The 26266-nt window shown below is 44.9% G+C and overlaps 1 protein-coding gene across 4 annotated transcripts in view; it reads right to left on the bottom strand.

The window, feature by feature from the left end:
* The window catches only part of LOC118901847 (cat eye syndrome critical region protein 2), a 150276-nt gene that overhangs the window by 34622 nt on the left and 89388 nt on the right, over positions 1–26266 (bottom strand). For 2 of the 4 annotated variants that reach the window (XM_036865533.1, XM_036865532.1), the window contains exons 3-7: positions 14723–14906; positions 13517–13656; positions 12783–12887; positions 10010–10059; positions 9013–9182 (exon numbers count right to left, since the gene is read on the bottom strand). In XM_036865533.1, the coding sequence (XP_036721428.1) occupies positions 9013–9182; positions 10010–10059; positions 12783–12887; positions 13517–13656; positions 14723–14906 (649 nt within the window). Of the gene's footprint in view, positions 1–8963; positions 9183–10009; positions 10060–12782; positions 12888–13516; positions 13657–14722; positions 14907–26266 lie in introns of all 4 variants that reach the window. The other 2 variants (XM_036865531.1, XM_036865530.1) reach the window with 1 other exon arrangement.

Consider the following 26266-nt stretch of genomic DNA (forward strand, 5'->3'; position numbering starts at 1 on the left):
ATGGCCATTATCAAAAAATCTAGAAACAGTAAATGCTGGAAAGGGCGTGGTGAAAAGGGAACCCTCCTGCACTGTTGGTGGGAATGTAAGTTGATAACAACCACTATGGAGAACAGTATGGAGGTTCCTTAAAAAACTAAAAATAGAACTACCATATGACCCAGCAATCCCACTACTGGACATATGCCCTAAGAAAACCATAATTCAAAAAGAGTCATGTACCACAATGTTCATTACAGCTCTATTTACAACAGCCAGGACATGGAAGCAACCTAAATGTCCATCGACAGATGAATGGACAAAGAAGATATGGCACATATATACAATGGAATATAACTCAGCCATAAAAAGAAACGAAATCGAGTTATTTGTAGCGAGGTGAATGGACCTAGAGTCTGTCATACAGAGTGAAGTAAGTCAGAAAGAGAAAAACAAATACCGTATGCTAACACATATATATGGAATCTAAAAAACAAAACAAAAAAAGGTACCGATGAACCTAGTTGCAGGGCAGGAACAAAGAGGTAGACATAGAGAATGGACGTGAGGACATGGGGTGGGAGGGGGAAGCTGGGGCAAAGTGGGAGTAGCATGGACATACATACACTACCAAATGTAAAACAGTTAGCTAGTAGGAAGCAGCAGCATAACACAGGGAGATCAGCTCGGTGCTTTGCAATGACCTAGAGGGGTGGGATAAGCAGGATGGGAGGGAGGCTCCAGAGGGAGGGGATATGGGGACATGTGTATGCATATGGCTGATTCGCATTGGTGTACAACAGAAACTAACACAGTATTGTGAAGCAATTATACTCCAATAAAGATCTATTTAAAAAAAAAAAAGGTGGTAAAAAGGTACAAACTTCCAGTTATAAAATAAATAGGTGACCATAGTTAATAATACTGTATTGTGTATGAGAAAGCTAATAAGAGAGTAGATTTTAAAGGTTCTCATCATAAGAACAAATCTGTAACTGTGTGAGGTGATAGATGTTAACTAGACCTATTGGTGATCATTTTGCAGTGTGTACAAATATCAGATCATTATGTTGTACACCTAAAACTAATGTTATAAGTCAATTACATCTTAAAAAAAAAAAGTCTGTCATTTGGAGAACTCGACAACAACAAAACTCAAAGCCCCCGGAGTGCCCAGGAGCAAGAAGGAAGGTCCAGAATCTGTGCTGCGATGTCCTGACCGCCCCTGCCCACAGTGGCCCTTCTCCGGGGTTTCAATCCCTGCCTGGTCCCCAACTGCTTTCTCCAGACTGCCTCCACCCTGGGTTGCCTGCTGGCATAAAAACACCTCTGCTTAAGTGAGATACCTCTTTGCCTCACAATTTCTCATGCCCCTTTCTCCTTCATCGTAATGTGTTATAATTTCAGCAGTTCCCATCTGATGTGAATTCTGAACAATTATCATTTTATATAAATTGTATCACACACATTTGGGAAAAAATATGTACGTGGTGCACCAAGAGTCTGTTTTAAATTTCCGTGCTACTTTTCAGCAGTGGACGGGACTTATGACCTGAAGACACCTGTGGCAGTTCAATAGTTTAAACTTCAGTAGTTTAAAGAACAAGTACATACAGTCGAGTCAACAAAAACCAAAACAAAAAACTAGCAGTTAAAAAAAAAATCTTACACTGTTTTGCATTGCAACTTTTTTTCTTTAGAAGGGGTCAGCTGCAGACGGGGCAGGGCTGTGTTTAATGCTGTGCAGAGAAGAGGCCTGTGGGACCAGGACAGGGTTTCAATGAGAAGCTAATTAGAAACAGCACTTTGAAATCCTCTCAACAATTACAAACAGAATCTGGCTGAAGCTGAGCCCAGGACTCCCCGTCCATGCCCCCCACCCATCCCCAGCACACATGGGACCCGAGCTCCCTGGCAATGGCATGTCCAGAGTCTCCTGACAAAAACAGTCCAGGAGGTCAGGGAGACAGCGTCCCTTCGCTGGTATTTCCCCAGGAGTCATAATTAAAAGACTTTCTGAGGCACTAAGATTGGACTCCTGGGTGACCAGAAACCCTGCCTGTAAGCCATTAAAGACCTGAAGATTTTCTGCTGTTTAAACAAAAGCACAAAACTCATGCCACACTGAAGCCTTTCTCCAGGAGGTTCAGCACTGTAACCGACATCAAGAGTCTCTTCAGTACCATGGTTACTTGTATCTAAGACCAAAGAGCAGAATAAACAAACAACGCTGCAAATAACCTAAAACTTGAGTGTTTGAAGCTAGGCTTTTGCTGGCAGCAGTGAAGAACCTGCCTATCTGTATTCAGATTACTCTGCTACCAGATGTAAACTAGGGCATTTAGGACTCAGCCCAGGGCAGTGAGCAGAAAATGGGAAGGCTTTCAAGGAGGTGGTAACTGTCCAGATACAAAGGCAGCGAGAGCCCGTCAAGGGGAATGAGGCAGAAAACCAGTTGAGAACTACGGCTGGACAGCCTGACTGAGGCCACCTCCAACCAGGGCCTCGAGGGAAGAAGGGACTGGGGAGACCTGCAAATCAGGCAGAACAGGACCGCCTCAGTTTACCTCCTGATACAGACATACTTACGAGCTGAAGAAAAAAGACACAGAGGATAAGTCCAAATATACTGGAAATACAGAAATTTATAAATGAGCTTTTCCCCTTTCGGGGATCAAGGTAGGATGTACTCGGTTAATGGCCAGGTCCCTGAGCACACAATCCTGCAGTCACATCAACGATCGCGAGGCTGCGAGGCCACAGAGGGTCCACACTGTCACAAGCCAGCCAGACACGGCCTCCAGGGGAAACGTGCTCTGACCACTAACTGCTTGAACAGCCAATGGGATGGATGCTAAAAGGAGACAAGGCATTAGAAAGTGGAGCGAGTCTGGGAACTGGGCAGCAGGGGAGGCGGGGGGTGCCCCCTCACTCCTGCCCGCGCCCCCCTCCCCCGTCCAACCCCTGCCATCAAACATCCCCCCCTGCAGTTCAGGTCCCTCGGGCCTCATTCCGCCCCCATCTGCCCACGTTTACATTTCAGTAAATACAAACAGCAGCTTCGTCCCTTCTTACCACTGTGACGCTGCACCATGTCACAGAACAGAAGTCCCCAAACAGAGGTGGCTCCCGGGGGCCGCTCGCCCCTAAGCATGTCTTCACCAAACACTGTCTCAACTCCTGCCCTGCCCCTCCCAGTCTGCGTCTCCGCCAGGGAAACGCGAGCGCCCCTACCACACAGGGAGCACCGAGAGCCCGTGGACGGCCTGCTCCAACTAAGGAAACGGGACCTGAAATGCCGAGAGCTCTCCTCAATGCTGCTTCCTCTGCACTTTGTCACTATTCCTTTGTTTTCTTTCATGGCCAGACTTCTCCAGAGGACAAATACCACTCTGACCAATAACTCCTCTTTTACTCACTTGCAACTCGACCTTCATTCCTATCATCCTCTAGTGAAACGCTCCCCCCAAAGGCCATCCTCCCCTCTAGGCCCACGCTCCCAGAGCAGGGACCCTACAGTTACTTGTTCACCTTGCAGTTCTTCCTGATGGGGTCTGACCAAAGATGTACCTTCCTGAAACAACGATCGAACGACACAGCCTCCGACCACTGCTTCCCATGGACAAACAAGCAGGGGACGGCCAGGGAACTCCAAAGTCTGACTGTTCCAGCCCAACCGCCACTGAGTCACAACACATCTTACACACCAGCCACAACTCAGCACACACGCTCTCCGACTGCACTGCACACGACCCTGCCTCTGTACTTCTGCTTGCCTCGACCCTCTGCCCGCACTGCCACCGTCAAAACCTCAGCCACCCTGCAGGGCTCAGGTGACACGGTTCTGCTGCTCCAACTCAGCCCCAGCTCCTTCCATCTCTGCCTCTTGCGTTCCTACTACACGTGTGTCTGTTACGGAACGCATCATACTCCTTGGAATGACAGTAAATAACGATGTGAGTATCATCCCCGGAGATTAGGGGAGCCAAACAGTCAACTTATGTCTTATTTTTACAATGCCTTCTCTTTCTAGAAATGTATCTTATGTAAAAGAATACTGAATAAAGGCTTGAGGTTTTAAAAATGAAATCAAGGTAAATAAAGAATTTGGGATAGAAGGAGTACACGAAATAAAACGGGACAATCTTTTCTCTCTGCTCGCTCTCACACACACACCTACTGCTCAGTGGACTTGACGGACAGGGGGTCAGACCCCCGCCCAGGCTGCAATCCTGCCCGTGTCCTCTGTGGACGCCTTCCCTGCAGTTACAAGTGAGGAAGAGCGAGGACAAGGTGGGTGAGGGTGTCCTCAGCTGCTGCTGGTGCTGCCGCTGCCACCAGTCGAGAGGCCTGGAAGGGCCAGGTGAGGCTCCACCTAAACGAGGGCCCGTGGCACCCCAGGCCAGTCAGCAAAAATGACACTCAGCTCTACAAGGCCCCACGCAGCTTATTCACTTAAAAACGCTCAATAAAGCTCAGAGATACCATGTGTCAAACTCCCTGAACGGTTTAAACATTTTTAACAAGTTTTGTTTCAGATTACCAAGGGAAAGCCATGTTTTATCACCTTTGGTTGCCGGGAATGGCTCTCAAAGGCGGATCCTGAGCAGCCGGAGGGCAGCTCTCCTTTAAAGGCAGTTCTATGGCCAGTGAGGCTGGAATAGGTAGGAGGACGAGAGACGACAGACTCAGCCACGAGGGACCGAAGAGCTTCCTGGGGGTGTTAGAGCCCCAGATGATGTCAGAGGCTCGGCAGTGGCCGTTACAGGGAACTTCAAAAAAGGCCAACGTCAGCGTTGGAATTTCTGTGGACTGAGGCCCAGTGCCTCACCATCATAGCCTCGTATTAAGAAATGGGAAGCAAGGGCTGTGCAGGTGAGGTGAGTACGCCCTGCAGCGTCACATCAGCATCATGTACGTGTGTCTGGCACCACTTAACTGAAAAGCTTGAGACTTGTGGCATCAACGAGGTAAAGCAACAAAGGAGGGAAAAAGCTCAGTGGCGCTAATGCCACTAAGTGGTGGTTTATGCAACCCAAATGAACCACAGAACGGCAGGAGATCTGCTGAGATGGGGGAATCTAGAAGGCTTTTCCATTATGAGAATGACCAGCCTCAGTACAGATGAAACCCCACTGTCAAAGGGGGCACGACCCCCTTTACCCCAAAAGCTACTGCAGCAACTCCTCAAATGTGCCTATGAGCGACTCCTTCGCAAGTTCAGGCCCAGGGGAAGAGCCCTCAGGCCACGAGCTCTCTCAGGGGACCAACAGCAAAGGGGCCAAGGGGCCACCTCCACCTCTGCCGAGTGAGGCAGGCGCTGGGGCCAGACAGCGCGGCGGTTTCCCTGTCCTCACAACCATCTTCTATGTGACTTATCAATTTATCTGTTAAAGACCTGATGTGTATAACACACCTGACTATCACTGTCTGTAACCTTAGCTAAAATGCTTTCACTAGTCTACACCCCCTTGACTTTAATCTTGCCAGAAAAGTTTACCTTTCATGTGGTCAAAGCGGCCTTACCTTCTGGTTCTTTCATTATTTCAAAGTTTACAGGACTATCATACCTCCATGAGTTATCCCATCAGCTTTGCCTCTCTGTAGACTTGCAATTATTTTGGTAAGAAATGTGGATTTAGTTTTCTATCAAAATTCCTCACCAGTTACAAGCCGCCAGAAACAATGGAGGGACCAAGTGTCAATCCATCGCTAAGTACTAGGCCAGGTACTGGACAATGGTCCTTCCCACAGAAACTGGGAAGTTACAGCACTTCATTTTACTAATAAGAAAATTGAAATTCAGAGCTATCAGGAAGCTCATCCAAACGGGCAGCTAGAAGAGGGCGGCGCCACACCTCCGGGGGGTCCTAGAGGAAAGCTCATGACGCGCAGCCTCCCAGACCCTGTGGCTCTGCGCCTGTCATGTTGCACTGTGATCTGTAACAGTGTCTATTCTGTTTTACTGGCATGTGATTTCCATTTCACATTCAAATCATCGGTGTGTGTATTACTAGAACAGACCCCTTTCAGCCAGTATAACTTGGATGGGTACTGGTAGGTTCACACAGTCACTGTCAAAGGAAGAATCTACACAGTGTGTGTGTTTTAACTTAATGTACAAAAATGTACTGCCATTCACCGATCATATGATGCAGGCCCACTGAGGGGGTTCCCGGAGATTCCCTCCTAATAATCACCCTCTTAAACCTTTATCTGCCCTTCCAGTTTTGTTTTCATAATCGCAAGTGAGATGTTAACGATACTTGCAATCCAAATACCGAAACCGTAAGATTGTAATGAATTTTTTTCCTTTCATCTTCTACTATTTTATCCTAATTTGACAGTCAACCTTTCAGAAGCAACTCATCTTTAATGTTTTTGTTTAATAAAAACTTTTTATAGAAAATTTTATGCCCTTATTTTGTTTCATAATATTTAATTGTGTAAATTCAGTAACGAGTACAATGGACACACACAGGTCTGTGAAAACATCAGCAGGATGCCCAGCTCGCAGGTTGTCATTTCCCGTGTGTGGCCTCTCGAATGGAGACCCCCCCCCCCCGAGGGTGCTCCTGATGTCTGGCCTCTGTGCCAGGACAAGGCAGTGCAGTCACCCCACTGCCCCCACCCGCAATATCTACGTTCACCGGGTATTCTGGAGGAGAGCTCTGTTATGCTGGGACTTGGCTAAGGCGACAACAAACCTCAATTTATCTTGGTGACTACTGACATCTAAACTTTCCTTCAAGAAACAGAGGTCTGGCATCCTTACTCAAGATGTGAAGAGATACATGTACTCACAGTTCTGTACCTTCTTCTTTCTCATCAATTCTGCACAAGCATAGTCAGATTCACAGCAGCACCTGTTCTGCTGCTGTGGCCAGTAACTGCTAACCTTTAGCAGGCATACGAATGAATCACAGAGCAACAGAACCACTTCCAGCCATCCTGCCAGGCTGGGACGAGAGCAGGGCGGGATCCGGCGTCTAGCGCGGCCCAGGTGACGCCCACGCAGGACGTCGGGAGCCAGCACTGCAGTGAGCGCTAAGCAACAGACTTCGTTAAGTGCAATTCTATTCCCCTAGACGAAATGCTCTAAAATTCTGCCTCTTATTCTTTTCTTACGTCACACACACAAGACTTCCAAGACAGTATTCCCGTATCACACATGCCACTTAACCCCGATGGGCTATGAGTTATTATTCTTTCGATGAGCAGTCTTTGTTAGTGCACTTTTAAAGGCTTGACATTTATATTACTGAATGAAGAGCGTATTTAAATTCATCAGGAATGGGGCACTAAGATAACTATATCTCATTGGACACAGTAGCCAAGCCACTTCTTTTTTCACTTTTGAACTGTTTGGAAATTATCTTTTCGTAAAGGTTTAGAAAATTTTACCTGTGAATAAATCTAAATGATTCTGGAGCTTTTGATGGGATGCTTTTGTGAAAACTCTTCTTCCCTAATTACTGGTCTGCTAAGGTTTCTGGTTGCATAATTTAGATTCTGGGGTTTTTTTGGGGAAATCAACACCCCATTTCACTAAGGCTTGCAAATTTATAGCACTGTATAGCTTTCAAAATATCAAATCTATTATTTCTTTTTTCAGCTTCTAATTTCATGGTTCTTGAAATTTGTATTTAAGGTTTACCTTAATTTTTTCTTCTCTTGCAAAGAATCAACTCCTGAAATTTTCTGTATCAAAACCATCTGTTTTATGCTTGTAAGTTTTTTCCCTTAGTTACGCTATTCAAAAGTCTGAGGTTGAATATTGCAGTTAAAAAGACAAATTATAAAAGAAAGTTTAAGCAGGTTAGGTACATGCCTTACAGATGATTTAAGGTGCTGTCATTAATCATATCAATACAGTCATATACAAGGTTATGTAAAGTTATAAAACCATCTCTATTTAATAGCTACTTTAAGAAAACTAGATTACATATTTCAAGTCCTGGAAAAATGGTCACAGTGTGCTGCGGAGGACAAGATCCAAGTGTAATCATAGTCAACGGGATTAAGGACGTCGATGGGGAGATGCTCACCCATGAAAATGCAATTCCGTGACTTTCGAAAGTTCACCCCAAAGCACCAACCTGCTCAATGGTTACAAATATCATTGGAGTCACGACAAATCAAGCAATGTATCTGTCACTGTGTCCCTCCCTGAGGGTGCTGCAGCAAGAGTTTATAAACACTTTCTCCTCAGGTGTCAGGGGCAGTGCTCGCATTTTTCTGTCTTCTATTAACAAGTATTAAGAATCAGGAGCATCAGATTTATGGAAACCGGATGGTTGTCAGGCATCCGCCACAGAACGGGCGTTCCAGGAGGTCACCTGTGGGGTTACAATGATGGGGAAGACATGGCCCCTGATCTGGAGTTGCTCAGACAGCTCCCAATGAAATGAAGTCGGGAAGTGCACTGGGGGAGGACACCCTCGCTTGGGAGAGGCAGGGGAGAGCTCACAGACACAAGGCCCCCAAGTGGGGCTTCTGAGAGCCTTGGAACAGGCGGGGGCAGGCGGGGTGCAGGACGAAGCCAGGATTCAGTGCCCTGCAGTCAGAGGGGGCAGCTGCGGGGAGCCGGCACTAGAGCCACAGAGAAAAGCACCTTCAGAGCCTGCTGTTAGAGGGAGACAGACCAGAAGATGATCTTTTTTTAAAAAGGAAAGAAAAAAAAAAAAAAGGCAGCAGTCTATGTACAGGGAGAGGTACACACAGGGTGCTCTGCAGAGACACACCTGGGGCTCAGGGGGTGGTTCCCAGGGGATGCTGGGAAGAAGGAGAGCTGGCTCCCAAGGGTGAAGAGCGGTGAGGACGGGGTAGAGGCATGAGGATTAAATCACACGGCCCACAGTGAAGGAGAGTGGGGGCACAAGGTCCCATTTTAATGCCCCAGATGAAGAAAGATGAAGGCTGGACCAGCTGCAGGAGAGCGTGGAGTGGAGGGTGCTCAAACCTCTAATGAAGGAACCCTTTACCAGAGCAGCTTGACGCCACACACGGAGGACAGGGACCCTGTCTGCACACCTTCTGGGCAATCATGCTGCAGATCTCAGGCAGGAAGTCCTCGCTGAGGAGCTTGTAGAGCTGCCGCTCTCGCAGGGAGGTCCTCTCCCGGAAACTCTCGGTGACCTGTCTCCACTCCTCTTCTGTCTGGCACAGGAGCCACCAGGAGCCTTGGCCTGGCCCCTGGGACCCTAGAAGAGAAAGGGGTGGCTCAGTAAACAGATCCCATGAGATCTCTTTCTTTCTATCTTCACTTTCAGTTGGACCCTGGGTTATCATCAAAGCCAGCTAATCAGAAAAATGGGGGGCCCATTACCTTTTAAGGTTGATGCTGTGTACTTCTGATTTTCCTGTTACTATCACTGTTTACAACTAAGAGATAAGAATGTGTAAAGGCAATACAAATATAACTATTGTAACCTTCACGATAGATTCTCATATACTAGAAATGCTTTAATGTATTTACTTTTCTACAAAAATGGTTTTGATTGAGCATTTGCAGTCTTGCTTGTTGCACTGAGATACTCTAAATTGCTATTTCTCCCCAAATTTATACAATTTGGATTACAGAACCGAAGTCTAGGTAGGAACCCAGTACACTTCCTTATGTAGTAAAGCATTTTACTGGGTTGGCCAAAAAGTTCGTTCCGTTTTAAGTAAAAATAAGACACATTTTTCATTTTCACCAAGAACTTTATTGAACGTATTCACCAACCGAACAAACTTTTTGGCCAACCCAATACATTAAAAGAAAGCTCTCGGAGAAGCTGCTCACTCACTCCAACGTTGGGTGCCTATTCTGCTGGGCCTGGGTAAGGGGGCCCAAGTGAAAAGACCTGGTCCTGATCTCAAGCTATCTGTCAGGGGGAGAGATGGGCACAGGGAGACGATGTGTGAAGGGTGAGGAGGCTAGTCAGAGGCTACTGTAATAGTCTTAACGCTCTGCACTCGACTCTGGAAAAGGACACAAGTCAATCATGTTCATACAATCCCTTCTGACCCCAACAAAGGCCATTACCATTTCTTGTCTGCGGCTCAGATGCTAAGGAGTTTTCTTCCTGCTTTTCACTGAAACACAGGAAAAAGAGGCACCAATTAAAACAAAGGCATGTCCAAAACTGTTGTGCTCCCCTGTAAGGTAGACACAACTGACTTACTACCAGGAGAGTGAGTGTGTGTGTGTGTGTGTGTGTGTGTGTGTGTGTGTGTGTGTGTAGGGAGGGAGGCTGGCTATGGAATAAATGAACACGGGCGGGGAGGCCGGTGTGCTGGCGCAGAGGGGAAAGACAGATACACGGGAACACAGGAAAGGAGAAGTTCAGTGTCCACAGGTAAATGCCAAGGAAAGGGCTTCCTCCCGGACTGCACTGAGGGTGGCACTGCGGGCGAGGCGTATTGAATTGGCCCTCACAGCAGGCTGGAGTGAAGAACACAGGTTCTGAGGCCAGGCCACCTCTATTCAAGGCTTGCCACCACCTACCATGTGACCTCAGAAAAGTCACTGAACTTCCCTGTAAAATGGGGCTATTAGTAATGCCCACCTCACAGGGATGCTGGAATTAAATTATAAAATACAAATGTGCTCATCAGCCTGACAGTGTTAAGTCTCCCTGAATCATGAAGGACATTCTCTGGATTTTCTGGTCTGTTTTCAACCACCTAACCCAGCACCGCCCCGAACAGCCTCCCGGGAGAAGGAAAATGTCCTGTACTGTCGCTGTCCACCGAGGCAGCCACGGGCCACGAGTGCCTGCTCAGCTGAAGTATGTCAGGTGTGACTGAGGAACCACACTTTAAATTTTATTTATTATTTTTTAAAAATAATTTGTCAGGGCTTCCCTGGTGGCGCAGTGGTTGAGAGTCTGCCTGCTAATGCAGGGGACACGGGTTCGAGCCCTGGTCTGGGAAGATCCCACATGCCACGGAGCGGCTGGGCCCGTGAGCCACAACTACTGAGCCTGCGCGTCTGGAGCCTGTGCCCCGCAACAGAAGGGGCCGTGATAGTGAAAGGCCCGCGCACCGCGATGAAGAGCGGTCCCCGCACCGCGATGAAGAGTGGCCCCCGCTTGCCGCAGCTAGAGAAAGCCCTCGCACGAACCAAAGACCCAGCACAGCCAAAAATAAATAAATAAAACCCTACTACCAATAAAAAAAAAAAAAAAAAAAAAAATGGTTTTAGGGGCTGCCCTTTCTCTTTACTTTTTTCCCCCCTTCTACACATATCTTATTGTCTACATTTGTTTTTCATCATTCTTTAAAAAACGGAGGTATAGTTTTAGATGTACAACACAATGATTCACAATTTTTAAAGACTATACTCCATTTATAGTTATTATAAAATATTGGCTATACTCCCTGTGTTGTAGAGTATATCCCTATAGTTTATTTATTTTACGTAGTAGTTTGTACCTCTTAATCCCCTATCTTGCCCCTCCCCCATCCCTCTCCCCGCTGGTCACCACTAGTTTGTTCTCTGTTTCTATGAGTCTGTTTCTGTTTTATTATATTCACTAGTTTTACTTTTTAGATTTCACAAAATTTTATTTAATTTAAAAATACTTAAATACTGTATTGGATACAGAACTCTAAAGAATAAAATCACCAGCAGAGGGTAGCACAAGCACACGTATGCTTCTTAAAATGACTACAGCCCACCACTAAGGCACTTTAATTGTTGGGACTCACAGGGAAACTGAGATAGTACAGAACAGATTTCTGAATGTATCAGGAGGTGTAGATCGCTAACAAAATCCAGAAACAGATGCCTTGTGTATAAAACATGATTATAAGAACATTTCTCACAAATACTGGTGGGAGGAAAGCTGCAATCTGCAGTCAAAATTTCTGGAAAGTTAAGTGGAACACTGACTGTTGTAACAAAAAAATCAAATTCCGATTGATTTATTCATAATCTGATTCTTAAAAATATTTCTTAGTAGTTAATAAGCAGCACAGTGAAATCTGGTCCACTTCAGGCATTTAGGTTACTTAATAAGTAGTTCTAAAACGCTGAAGGATGAAGCAGCTTCTGTGTTATTAGAATTTTTAAGACTATGACCTAACTTCCATAAGTGAATAATGATAGATCTGATCCTCAAGTAAAAGGAAAAAGATATTTCTACACAGAACAGGTCAGATTCTGAAAACTCTTATATTGAGATTCACATGGTGGGAATTCCTAAAAGGCAATGACATATTAAAATGAAATTTCCTGGGACTGCCCTGATGGTCCACTGGTTAAGACTCCGCACTTCCACCGCACGGGATGCAAGTTCGATCCCTGGTTGGGGAACTAAGATCCCACATGCCGCGCAGTGCGGCCAAAAAATAGTAATAATACAATTTCCCAACCACAAGAGAATCTTTTTCTTTGCTAAAATTAAATATGGAATAAACACTATAAAAATGTTTAAAGTCTTACCTTTTCTTTATTGTAGGAAATTGTATTCTACATAGAACAAAGCATGTTTACTACTAAAATCTCCTTACCAGGGAAGAATTAACTCCTAAACTCATATACAGTATTAAGTCTCTCCACACTCCTGTGAAGAAACGCGTGGTGTAGGGATGGGACTTTCAGGGCACTTCCTGCAGGCGGGCGCGGTTCTCGGTGTCGTCCACTGTCAGAGTCCCCACTGTCCAGTGAAAGCGAGGGGCCAGGCAGGAGGCCCCCGAGGACAGTGACGCAGGGCCTATGTCCCCCCCGAGGCACAGAAAGCAGGATGCAGGCGAGTCCCTCCAGCGAAAGGGTTCGGGTTAGGGACCTACACAGACTAACGAGATTTACTCACCTCACTAGAGTTTCCTCCTGCAGTTTTTTCCGTTTTGGGGGTCTTCCTCTTCTTTTTCCTGTTTTCCCAGGAACACTTGAGACATTTTTTTGTCCTTCACTTTCCCTAAGAAATAGTACGTTAAATAGAAATGTTCTGTCATAGGACTGATGCGTTACATATGATTTATAAGCTAGTGATTAGTGTTTCTGCCCATGAGGTTACTAAAAAGGAACAAAGGCAGCAATTACAGGGAAAGAGCAGGGTGACCTCCCATTTTCCATTGTTAAAACGTGGAACGAAGGAAAACATCATCTCCCACATGAACATCTGAGTGAGGCCTCAGGCTTCGCTAACAGCAAAGGGCCCAGCAACCGGGACGTCTGGGGAAGATGCAGCATCGCTCTGGGATGCTGGGGACAAGGCCTCTTCCTCACTGAGGGCATCAGCTCTAGTAGGAGAAGGGATTCTCCAGAACCCACTCTGCTGGAGGGAAAGGCCCCAGGGAGCACTTGTGCTGCTGAGAACCTGGCGGGCAGAACGGCCTCTGGGGTGGGGCCGCTGAGAGCCGGGCTAGAGATTAATTCCTTTTCACTTCTGTGTGAAATAACTCTTTGCCATCTCTTTGTAGACATGCTGCTACAGCTAATTCCTTCGTGAGAAAAAATAACTTGTGCTGGGGAATTCCAATGTATTTGATTTTAATGACACTCTTGTAACAGTGGCTATGGCAGCCCTGACCTTTAGGAAGGTACCTGCTCAGAGAGAGCTCTCCGTTGGATTTTCCTTGTACTGGGTCCTCCTTGTACATTCGCGTCCCATAGAAATACCAGTAGAGGGCCCCGGCGTTGTCCTCACCCAGCGGTTCCACACGGAGACTGTCTGCATCCAGGCCCTGGGCAGGACAAGGAAAGAGGTTTGGGCTCACAATGAACAGAACTAAAGAGACAAATGAAATGAGGATTCTGAATTTATCCTCACATATCCCTCATATTAAAATGCTCAAGCATCTTCGGTAATTCTCTGTCAGGGTACCCAACACACGGGACGGGGTGAAGGTGTCTGCTCTAAGAGCAGGATACGGAAGTACTTCACACGAATCCCATTGCCACCATCGCCCCTACCTCGCCAAAAAAAGAGCAACCCAAAGGGATTTTGATGAACATGTGACATACTTGATTTAGACACGTATTCTGTGTGTACCAACAAGAGGAAAGACAATTCCAACAGGAGAGTCTGGTGCTGTGGCAGCCTCGTCCCCCATGACGCTCTGTCGCCGCCGGCCAGTCCAGCCCAGGGCTCCCCACTCCCCCAGCCTGACCTGCGCTGCCACCCCCAGGGGGGTGGAGGCCGAGACCTCAGCAAAGACTGTGCTGGGCTGCACTGCGGTTTTCACCATGGTGCCCACCTGAGCCCACGAGCACCGTCGACCGTCGATGCAGTTCATCATTTCTGACCGACCTCCGGGTGAGGGCAAAGCAGAAGCCCGCCCGCGCCCTCCCTCTGAGACAGGATAAGAGGGAGGGGGCGGGCGTCCACAGCCCCACCCAGCACGCATCTACAGTGTGCACACGGTGTGCGGTGAGCATGCGTTACAGTCCTTGGGAGGTTTCATAAATATTTCAGTTATTCTAAGTCAAATTTCAGACCTCAGGAAATAAAACTCAGTGACTAATGCAACTGCAATTCTGGCTGATGACAGAGCAAACAGGAACCTAGGATTGTTCCCATGTCAGGCGGGGACTCGGTACATGGAAAGAAGAACAAACCAAAGTAGAAGTTAAACCAAAATAAGATAACATGCAGTCATCTGAGTGTGTGGCTTGGATTCCCCTGGCAACAGTGATAACGGCTGCATCTACAATGCAGCAATGTGCTGCATTCCCAAGACCAGCACAGCATCCAAACACTGGCTTCTCTAAACCTCTGCTCCAGGGACGGGGTGCCTGTCAGCTACGCACCTTGAGGAGATCGAAGACATCGTCTGCGTCCAGCCGGTAGTCACAGAGGCGGTGGAGGATTTCCACACGGGTGCGAAGGGGCAGGTCCTGGAAGCTAGCTTCCCTCAGGGGGTTAGGCTTCCCTTCTTCCAGCTCCCAGCGGTAGCTGATGATGTCCTCCAGGTAGCTGTGGAAGGTCTGAGGCCTAACCAGGCGGCCCCAGACACAAAGACACATGAATACCACAGAGAGAGGGTGGTGTGGGGGGAGGGGGGGTGGCTGGAGGTGGGGGGTGGCTGGACAGCTGACAAATCATCAACAGCAGCAGGAACGGAAAGTGCCAGGAAGGGCCCGGGGATCCCTTGAGGAAGCACTATGTTATTACACCATCTCCTGGTTTTTCGAGGGAACTCCCTATTATCCTACTCAGTTTACAGCATCTCCTGACACCGTCAAGTCCCAAAGATCATCAATATTTAAGAAGGTTGCGGGACCTTCCCTGGTGGCACAGAGGTTAAGAATCGCCTGCCAATGCAGTGGCCACAGGTTCGAGCCCTGGTCCCGGAAGATCCCACATGCCACAGAGCAACTAAGCCTGTGCGCCACAACTACTGAGCCTGCGCTCTAGAGCCCGTGAGCCACAACTACTGAGCCCACGCGCCTAGAGCCCGAGCTCCGCAACAAGAAAAGCCACCACAATGAGAAGCCCGTGCACTGCAACGAAGAGTTAGCCCCTGGGAGGGTGGGAGGGAGGGAGACGCAAGAGGGAAGAGATATGGGAACGTATGTATATGTATAACTGATTCACTTTGTTATAAAGCAGAAACTAACACACCATTGTAAAGCAGTTATACTCCAATAAAGATGTTAAAAAAAAAAAAGAGTAGCCCCCTGCTCGCCGCAACTAGAGAAAGCCCATGCGCAGCAACAAAGACCCAACGCAGCCAAAAATAAATTAATTAATTAATTAAAAAAAAAAGATTAGGTCCACAACTTAGATGGCAAACCGCAAAGAATGCCAATGTCTGCCTGACCTAATCCATTTATATTTCAGGTTAAGATGCAAAGGTGAAAAAACCTTCTCCAGAACATAGGAGGCTACTCCAGGGAATTCCCTGGCGGTCCAGTGGTTAGGACTCCATGCTTTCACTGCCAAGGGCCCAGGATCAATCCTTGGTCGGGGAACTAAGATCCCACAAGCCGCGCTGTGTGGCCAGATAGATTAATTAATTAATTAATTAATTAATTTAAAAAGAGGCTACACTGACGTGTAACTATACTTTCATGTGCTGTTACACGTAAACTTGTGGGTGTGTTACGAAACACTATATTCTAAATTTGAGGGTTTTTTCTATAGAAAACATTTATGACAACTTAAATTTTTGATTAGTACCTAAATGTGCCTTGTATATAACAAGTGCTGTTTAATTGGTAGTTATTCCATATCTCAACTATTAAGGAATCTGGATATAATTTCACCTAATGCTTGATTTAAAAATATTTTTCTCACTAAACAAAGAGCTCTAAAGGAATTATGTGTCAATATAATTTTTACAAGAGGCATGTATCATGTTAACTTATAATCTATGTAGTTATATTTGTAGAAAAAGTCAGAAGAAATACTCATAGAGAAAAAACAAAGGGCCTTAGGCAAATAAGAAATTAAACATCTTGCTTTTTCAAAGAGAGAAGAAACTTTATTTCCTTCCTGTTGATACCTTAAATGCAGACAGTGTGAATGTGGTTACCTTATCAAAATGCAGCATTACACCTGGAAACACAGGGCTCTCAGCACCATGACCTGAGCCCTGCTTGCAGGCACCTGCGAGAGCCTTGCCTCCTGCCCACAAAGCCGGTGCTGCCCCTTCAGGTGGAGGCGCTGAGCAAAGAGCAGCTCAAGCTGGCGGTGAAAGGCAGAGAATGTGGCAAAGGAGAATTTGAAAATAAAACGGGGTGCTTTTTCATTTCAAAGAGTATGAAGAAGACAACCTGCCTTCGGTAATAAACCCCTTTATCTGCCACATGCTTTCTAGGATTTCTACTGCACAGCAAGTACCCTAAACAACAAGGTGTGCTCTTCCTGCAGTAAAATGAAACGTGGACTCCGTGACATGAGATCATTCCACGAGGACGCGGCAGGAGGCGAGGAAGCACAAACAGCCGCGATCTGCCTGAAAGCCCCTACTTGTCCCAAGAGCTGCATGTCTGAGATTCCTTTCCAACAGCCCTATTATCCTACTCAGTTCCAATTACATCACTTCTGCTAAAAGTTTCTTAAGTCATCTCCATACCACCTTACCAAGAGATACTAACGGACTTACAATTCAAGATCACTCCTTTGCCTTGTATATAGATAAGCCTCATAAAAATCTGTATCTCTTTCTTTTAAAGGTCAGATATTCGAGAGAAAAATTTTTTGAAGGCAGCGTGGTCAAGGGTACTTGAAACAAAATGGCTCAGTAAGCCAACAGTTAGGGTTAATACTTTGTCCTTAGCGGCTCTTCATCTTCTCTAGGACACAAAACTCTTTCAGAATCTGGTAAGACCGTGCACTCCCGCCCTCAGAAAAATAAGCGCCGTGATTCTGTGTGCTGCTCAGAGGAAGAGTGCGTGGCAACAGCTGCTACAAACCGATCCTACGTTTTAAATCTCTCAGCTCAGCTCAGGGCACTTCTTCCTGAGAGCTGCCACTAATCCTTTCAACAGGACGTGGGAACAAAAAGATGGAACCAACCAGAGGTTCTGAGCACAAGCAGGTCAGTGCTCCTTCTTGTCTGAAAAAAGTTCCAAATGCTAATTATCCCTTTATTTCTTAAAATAGTTTGCACAAGAGAGAGAAAAAAAGACAGAACTATCTTTCCACAGTTGCAGAGTGAGCATCTCTTAGGACCCCAGCAGAGAACTGCTTCTTTTCCTTCAGACAGAACAAGCTTCCACTGTGAGACCCACATTCCCAGGGACAGCGTGGCCCGAGAGGAGCGGGCTGACACGACCTCGGCCGGAGCCGGAGCCGGCAGGACCCTGCACCACGCAGGAAACAACCTGCCTGAGAAGATCACAAGGAGAAGGAAGGCTCTTGTGTCAGTTCTGAGACATAAAAGTGTATCTGCAGTCCACATGCAGGGAGCAATGAAGACCTGGCACCGCGGGTGCCATGTGGAGACTAAAGAGACAAATTTTATCTTCCCATTTGCTATAGCTACTGGTGCAGCTAATGAAATATCCACGTGCACAGTTAAGCCACGTTTAACACTAGTACTTGGGGACTTCCCTGGCGGTCCAGTGGTTAAGACTCCGCACTTCCAGTGCAGGGGGTGAGGGTTCAATCCCTGGTCGGGGCACTAAGATCCTGCATGCCACACAGTGTGGGCAAAAAGCTTAAAAAAAAAACAAAAAAACCAAACACACGAGTACTAGATTGAGATAAAGATTTTGGTTCCAAGTGAAGCAACAAATAAAAGGCTCCATAAGAAAATTTGATGAAGTGCTTATTCTTAAGGATCATAAAAAGATTCAGCCCAAACCAACTAAAATAATGTCTCTTCTATAGGACTATATAGTGCCTGCCATATCCTGAAATATATCCTGAAATCAACGTGATAGCCAGGATAAGTAAAAAATCATGACAATTTCAAATTAAAGGAAAATATGACTAAGATACAAAACATATCTTTTAACTGGAAAATATGTATATAATATAGATTTTATTTGTATATATGAATGTTTATGTTAGGTAACAAAGAAAAGTATTACAAGTCATCTGGGGGACTTCCCTGGTGGCGCAGTGGTTAAGAATCTGCCTGCCAATTCAGGGGACACAGGTTCAATCCCTAGTCCGGGAAGAAGATCCCACATTCCACAGAGCAACTAAGCCCATGCACCATAACTACTGAGCCTGCATGCTCTAGGGCCTGCATGCCACAACTGCTGAGCCCGTGTGCTGCAACTACTGAAGCCCACGTGCCTAGAGCCTGTGCTCCGCTACAAGAGAAGCCACTGCAATGAGAAGCCCGCTCACCGCAACTAGAGAAAGCCTGCGTGCAGCAACGAAGGCCCAACACAGCCAAAAATAAATAAATAAATAAATTTATTTAAAAAAAAAAGTCATCTGGAAATCAACATGTATTAATCTTTAAATAACCCAAAAGAAAGCACTGAAGGACAAAGAGAGGAAAAAAGAAGGAAACACATGAAAAGACACTCATTAGTCATTTGGGAAATGCAAATCAAACCCCAACAGGGTACCAGGTCACACCCACCAGGATGGTTAAAATTAAAAAGACAGATAAGAACAAGTGCTGACCACTTGTTAACAAGTTCGTAGAGAAATGGGAACCATCCTATACTGCTAGCTGGAATGTAAAATGGTGCAGCAACTTTGCAAAAGTTTGCCAAGCTGCTCAAAACTTAAACACAGAATTACCGTATGACCCAACCATTCCACTCTTAGGTATATACCCAAGAGAAATGAAAACATACACCCAAACAAAAACAAGTAGACAAACATTCATACACAGCAGCATAATTCATAACAGCCAAAAAGCTGAAACAGCACCAATGTCCATGAACTAACAGATAAATAAAACATATATCTATACAACAGAGTATTGTTGGGCCATAAAATGAATGAGCACGTGATTCACGCTACAACATGGATGAATTCTGGAAACATGCTAAGTGAAAGCAGCTGGATACCTATATGTACGCATTCCGCCTATAAGAGGTACGTAGAACAGTAACAACATAGACAGGAAGCGCGTTAGTTAGTGGGACTGGTGGCTGGAGGAAGCAAGGAGCGACAGCTGATGGGTGTGAGGGGTCTTTGGGGGTGATAAAATGTTCTGGAATTCAACACTGGTGACGACTACACAACCTTGTGAATATACTAAACACCAATGAATTGGACACTTAAAAACCCCCAGAGAACAATGGAAAACCAACCATACCAGTAACTGCACTAAATGTAAAAGGACTAAACAGCCCAGTCGAGCACTGCCTAGAAGGAAATTTACAGCTTTAAAATGCCTGTATTGAAAAGAAAAAAGGCTCATAACAAGTATTATAACTTGAGAAGAAAGAAAAAGAAGAGTAGGCTAAAGCCAAAGCAAACAGAAGAAAATAATAAAAATAAGAAATCAAAAACAGAAAAAAATTTTTTTAAAGAAAACAGGCAAACAGTAGGTAAAGTTAAAGCTGGTTCCTTAGTAAACATTTGAAAAGTTGATAAACCTGTAGAAAGAATAGAGGGAGAGAGAGAGAACAAATTCCAACATCAGGAATGAAAGTGGAAAAACCACTGTAGATCCTACAGATAGTAAGAGAATAAGAGAATATTATGAACAGCACTATGGAAATAAATTTTAAAACTTAAATAAAATAGACAAACTCCTTGAAAAATGCCTAAATTACTTACCAAAAATGACTTAAGAAATAGAACACTCAGGAGAAAAGGGAACCCTCCTACACTGTTGGTGGGAATGTAAATTGGTGCAGCCACTATGGAGAACACTTTGGAGGTTCCTCAAAAAACTAAGAACAGAGCTACCATATGATCCAGCAATCCCACTCCTGGGTATATATCCAGACAAAACTGTAATTTGAAAAGATAAATGCACCCCTATGTTTATAGCAGCACTACTGACAACAGCCAAGACATAGAAGCAACCTTCACCCGTTGACAGATGGATGAATGGATAAAAAAGATGTGGTACATATATACAATGGAATATTACTCAACCATAAAAAGAGGGTGAAATAATGCCATCTGCAGCAACATGGATGGACCAAGAGATTATCATATTAAGCAAAGTCAGAAAGAGAGACAAATACCGTATGATATCACTTATATGTGGAATCTAAAATATGACACAAATGAACCTATCTACAAAGCAGAAACAGAATCACAGACATAGAGGTCAGAATAGTGGGTGCTATGGGCAGGGGGAGAGGGATGGACTGGGAATTTGGGGTTGAGAGATGGAAACTATTACATTTAGAATGGATAAACAACAAGTTCCTACTGTATAGCACAGGGAACTATATTCAATATCCTGTGATAAACAATCATGGAAAGGAATATGAAAAAGAATATATATATGTAAAACGGAATCACTTTGCTGTACAGCAGAAATTAACACAACATTATACTTCAATAAAATTTTTTTAAAAAGAAACAGAACACCCAAATAGCCTTAATCTATTAAAGAAATCAAATCAATAATACTCAATCAAAAACTTGCACACAAAGAGAACTACAAACCCAAAGGCTTTCAGTGGCGAACTGTTTGAAAGAAGTTACACAAACTCGGACTTCCCTGGTGGCGCAGTGGTTAAGAATCCACCTGCCAATGCAGGGGACATGGGTTCAATCCCTGGTCGGGGAAGATCCCACATGCCGCGGAGCAACTAAGCCCGTGCACCACAACAACTGAGCCTGTGCTCTAGAGCCCGTGCGCCACAACTACTGAGCCCACGCACCACAACTACTGAAGCCCACGCACCTAGAGCCCATGCTCCACAACAAGAGAAGCCACCGCAATGAGAAGCCCGCGTACTACAACGAACAGCAGCCCCCGCTCGCCGCAACTAGAGAGAAAGCCCGCACACAGCAACGAAGACCCAACGTAGCCAAAAATAAATACAAATAAAATAAATAAATTTTTAAAAAAAGAAAAGAAATTACACAAACTCTTTCAGAAACCAGAGAAGGGAACACTTCTCAACCCTTGTGCCAAAACCTGACAAAGATTCATAAGAAAATAAAATTACAGACCAATATTCTTCATAAACATACATGGAGAAATCCTCAACAAAACAGCAGCAAACTGAATTCAGCAACAGACAAAAGGGACAGCACTTCATCACACTTGATGGTTAAAGGCTGAATACTTTCCCCCAAGATCAGGAGTGGTGGCCGGCACAGTAATAAGACAAGAGAAGGAAGCTCTTGGGACAGAGAGCCGGGATAGAGGCTGGAACGGAAACAGACTACAGAAACTCCTCAGTCAGCGACAAGACCAATAAACTAAGAAGTGAATTCGGGAAGACTATAGTAACACAGTCAATACAAAAAACTCAATTGTATTTTACATATAATGGCAACAAATAGCTGGAAAATATGAAATACTTAGGCACAAATGGAAAGATGTACAGTATCTTTACAATGAAACTATACAATATTCCTGAAATTAAAGAAGATAAACAGGGACTTCCCTGGTGGTCCAGTGGTTAAGACTCCAGACTCCCAATGCAGGGGCCAGGGTTTAATCCCTGCTCAGGGAACTAGATCCCACACGCCAAAACTAAGACCCAGTGCAGCCAAATCAATAAATAAAAAAATTTTTTTTAAATAAAAGATAAACAAGTGGAGAGATATCTATCAAGGTCAAGGACTGGGAAACTCAACATTGCTCAAAATGTCCATTTTCTGTAGCAGGCCTTTTTTGTGGGGTGGGGGAGGTGACAAGCTGATTTTTAGATTTGTATGCAAAGAACCCAGAATAGTCAAAAGATTTAAAAAGCAAAACTAAAATATAAAAAGATGGAGAACTCACCAATTTCAAGACAATCTGATACTTGTATAAATATAAGACATATAGATCAATGGAATAAGGCAGAGTCCAGAAACAGACTGAACATACATGAAATTCATAAGGAAAAAATGGACATTGATTGACCTTCTACTTCATACCATACACGAATACTAACTCAAAATGCATCATAATGCCAACTGCAAAAAGCGCTAAAACTGTAAAACTAAGAGCAAACCTCAAAGAAAATCTCTTGACATTAAGGTACGTCCCGATTTCTTAGGAAAAAACATACTAAAAAAAACTGATAAATTAGACTTCAACAAAATTAAAATTTGCCATTCTTTAAAATACAGTGTCAAACAAATGGAAAGGCAAGCTACACATCAGGAGAAAACAGTCACAGCCCATTATATATCTAGTCATCAGGGAAATGCACACTAAAACCACAATGAATCAGTAAAATGAAAAACTGGGTAAAATTAAAATTAACAGATGTCGGCAAAAATATGGAGCAACTGGACTGTTCAGGTGTTGCTGGTAGGAGGATAAAGGTCACCGCTGCTTAGAAAACAAGTCAACGTCAATCGTGCTCTCACGCACGACCCAGCAATTCCCGAGAGAAACGAAAAGACATCCACGAAAACATCCACGCAAGTGTTCTCAGCTGCTCTATTCTCAACAGCCCCAAACTGGAGGCAACATACAAGTCTACCAACTAGTAGACAAAAAAACTGTGATATATTTTTGCACTGGAATCCAATGCAGACCCCCTCCCCTAAAAGGAACAAAGAACTGATACAAACAGCAGCGTCAGTGAGCATCACACAGACCCTGTGCTTCCTCAAAGAAGCTGGACACACAGAGCCCACACTGCACGATCCCAGCCACACACACACACGAAATTCTAGAATAAGGCAAAACAATCTGCATCAATAAAAATCAGGTCACTGCGTGGGATGCAGTGGGGTTTTGGGGGTGTGGGGAGGTTAGATTTAGTGCAAAGGGCACTTTCTGAGGACATGGAAATGTATTATCTTGAGCAGCATGGTGACCGAGTTTGTGGAATTAGAAATAGGAACCTATTTAATTTTCTAAAAACAGGGGCCAACTATGGCCCATGGGCCAAAGCTTGCCTGAATGTCTATCTTTAGCCTGTAAGCTAAGAACGTGAAAATCATTCTTTTTTAATGGTTGGAAGAGAAAAGAAATCAAAAGGATATTATTTTATGACACAAGAAAATGATATAAAATTCAAATTCCAGATTATGAACATCTAATAAAACACAGCCACAATCAGTCACAAAGCACTACTCTGGCCACTTTTGCACTGGATGGCAGAGGGGAGTAGGTTAGACCATGTCACCCACACAAAGCCTAAAATGATTATTCTCTGGCCCTTCGTAGAAGAAGGCTGCTGACCCCAGTTCTGAGACGTGCAAACCGCAACATTTAAGACATGGGAAGTAGCCTGGGTCAATATCCACTTCCTACTCCACACACGTAGATGTTTCTGGTATTTACTAAAAGCTCAAGACTGTTCTAAGGCTGTCATAAGTGAATTCATTTAATCTCACAATAAATTTAGTAATGGGTATGGTTATCATTCCCATTTTACAGATAAGGCAAGTAATGCACAAAGAGATAAGGAACTTTCTTAGCTCCACATAACAGGTAAGCCTTAGAACCAAGAACAGCAAGCATTCATCTGTCCAAAATCCTCTTTCTTTAGGGTGGGATGAAAATAAAACTTCAGAGAATACCGAGTACAAATTCACTCTAAATGTACGTGGATACCACTGGAGGGACAGAATAACGATCACTTTAGGCAATTTCTATCAATGGAAAAAGTAAAATTCATTGTGATGTTTTCTTGTCTGAGTGATCACTGCGTAGGTGTATTCAGTTTGTACAAATTCACTGAGCTGTATGATTAAGCAATGTGCCCTTTTCTGTGTGTATTATAATATATCGACAAAAACAAGTTTTTAAAGGGCTGAAGCCTGAGCCTCACTTCAGACCAATTAGTTCAACTTGGATCAACCAGACCCCAAACTTACTTGTCCATTCAGAAATTTTTTTATTTCATGTATACTTAGCTGTTTTTAACACAAATAAAATTACAGATTATGTTTTCGGCAATGCTCTGACACCACACAGGTATGATATGAAAAAGGGTGAAACCATCACTTGCCTCCCTGGCCCAGCACAGAACAGCAGGACCAACACTGCCACCCGCTGTCCCCAGGAAAGGGGGACGAGCACGGAGGGCACCAGGATCCCCCCTCCACAGGGGGTTGAGGGGCCCCCCACTAATTCTGCTTCTGTCCATCCGAGACTCACAGTTTCCTTCAACAGCAAAAAAGTCACAGAAGCAGCTGCCTGTAAAAGGAAGGGGAAAAAACTCTTCTCTCCTCCCGGTTACAACACCGTCTGAAATTTTATGACGTTCATTTAACTAGGGTCACTTTTTCTGTTTCTTTAAAATAAATTAACCTCTCGTTTCAAAAGAAATCATTTAGGAGTAACTGACACAGTGTTGTCATAAGGAAGAAACTAGTGTTAAGAGGCCTGCCATCAGCACTGGGGAGGGCGGGCAGCTCTGCACCGTACCCAGAAGCAGAAGGGCTGGGGAGGACACAGAAGACAGGGTGACACGGCGTCTGCGGGTGTCTGACGAGCCAGCACAGCTTGATGAGACAGACACATTCTGAAATATTAAATGCTATTTGCACCTCTAGGTACACACGTGTGAAAAAGCAAACTGTCCAGAACAGCCCACCCGGCACCCCATCTTCAGGAGGGGTGGGGTTTCTGCTCTATACTACTTTAGGCGATGCTTTAAAACTTTTTTTTTAAATTTATTTATTTATTTTCGGTTGCGTCGGGTCTTCATTGCTGCACGCGGGCTTTCTCTAGTTGCGGTGAGCGGGGGCTACTCTTTGTTGCGGTGCTCCGGCTTCTCATTGCGGTGGCTTCTCTTGTCGCAGAGCACGGACTCTAGGCGCGCGGGCTTCAGTAGTTGTGGCACGTGGGCTCAGTAGTTGTGGCTCGCGGGCTCTAGAGCGCAGGCTCAGTAATTGCAGCACGCGGGCTTAGGTGCTCCGCGGCATGTGGGATCTTGCCCGACCAGCGATTGAACCCGTGTCCCCTGCATTGGCAGGCGGATTCTTAACCACTGCACCACCAGGGAAGCCCAGAATTTATTTTTTTATACTGCTAAAATCATTAATTTTATGTAAAGACGACAGAAAACAAAGAGCCAGAGTTAGAGACTCATCATACTTCAGATTCTATGAGGGATGAAGATCTGGGCTCCTGATCTCTCAGTTCTTTGTAGGGATTATTCATCTTCTAACTGGCTACCTAAGTCTCTGGATGTTTCCTTCCCTGTAAAACAGGACCTGGTGAGCCGTTGAGGGGATCTCCCTCTACCTCTTCTTCACAGCCTCACAAGAAGACTGAGGAAATGAAACGTGCCAAAGTGAAAGCAGATGAGTGATGGGAGAAGCCTGCATCTAACCTAAGAATATCCTGTAGAACACCCATTATTTTCAAACTAATTGTTTTTTTATAGGGGATATTATCAATGTAAGTACATTTATAGTGGAGGCTAATGGTAAATATGGGAGAAAATTAAACTAGGAACAAGTTAGTTATAGCCATTTACTGAAACAAAAGGGAAAATCAAAACCTCTTGTTGATAATTCATTTATACAGGACCACATGTGACTATCCAAAAATCAACTGGTTCTTGTCCAAAAGCCTACCAAAACAGAGAACTTATGATATGTTGTTAATAACTAAGTACACGTGATTAGATGCAAGCATAAGCCTCACCATCAACATGCAGTTTTCCTCTGGAGAATACAGTCACTATTAACAAAAAAAAGCATGTGCAACAGGCCCCCCTGGTGTTCACAGCCTTGCATGGCGGGATCTCCTGAGTGGGGCGCAGCTCATCTGGGGCTCGCTCCTGGTCACAAAACTGGGCAGGCGAGGGCACTCCCACGAGTGCGCCAGGTCACGAGGGGAG

Source organism: Balaenoptera musculus, chromosome 10 (genome assembly GCF_009873245.2).
Source record: "Balaenoptera musculus isolate JJ_BM4_2016_0621 chromosome 10, mBalMus1.pri.v3, whole genome shotgun sequence".
NCBI lineage: Eukaryota > Metazoa > Chordata > Mammalia > Artiodactyla > Balaenopteridae > Balaenoptera > Balaenoptera musculus.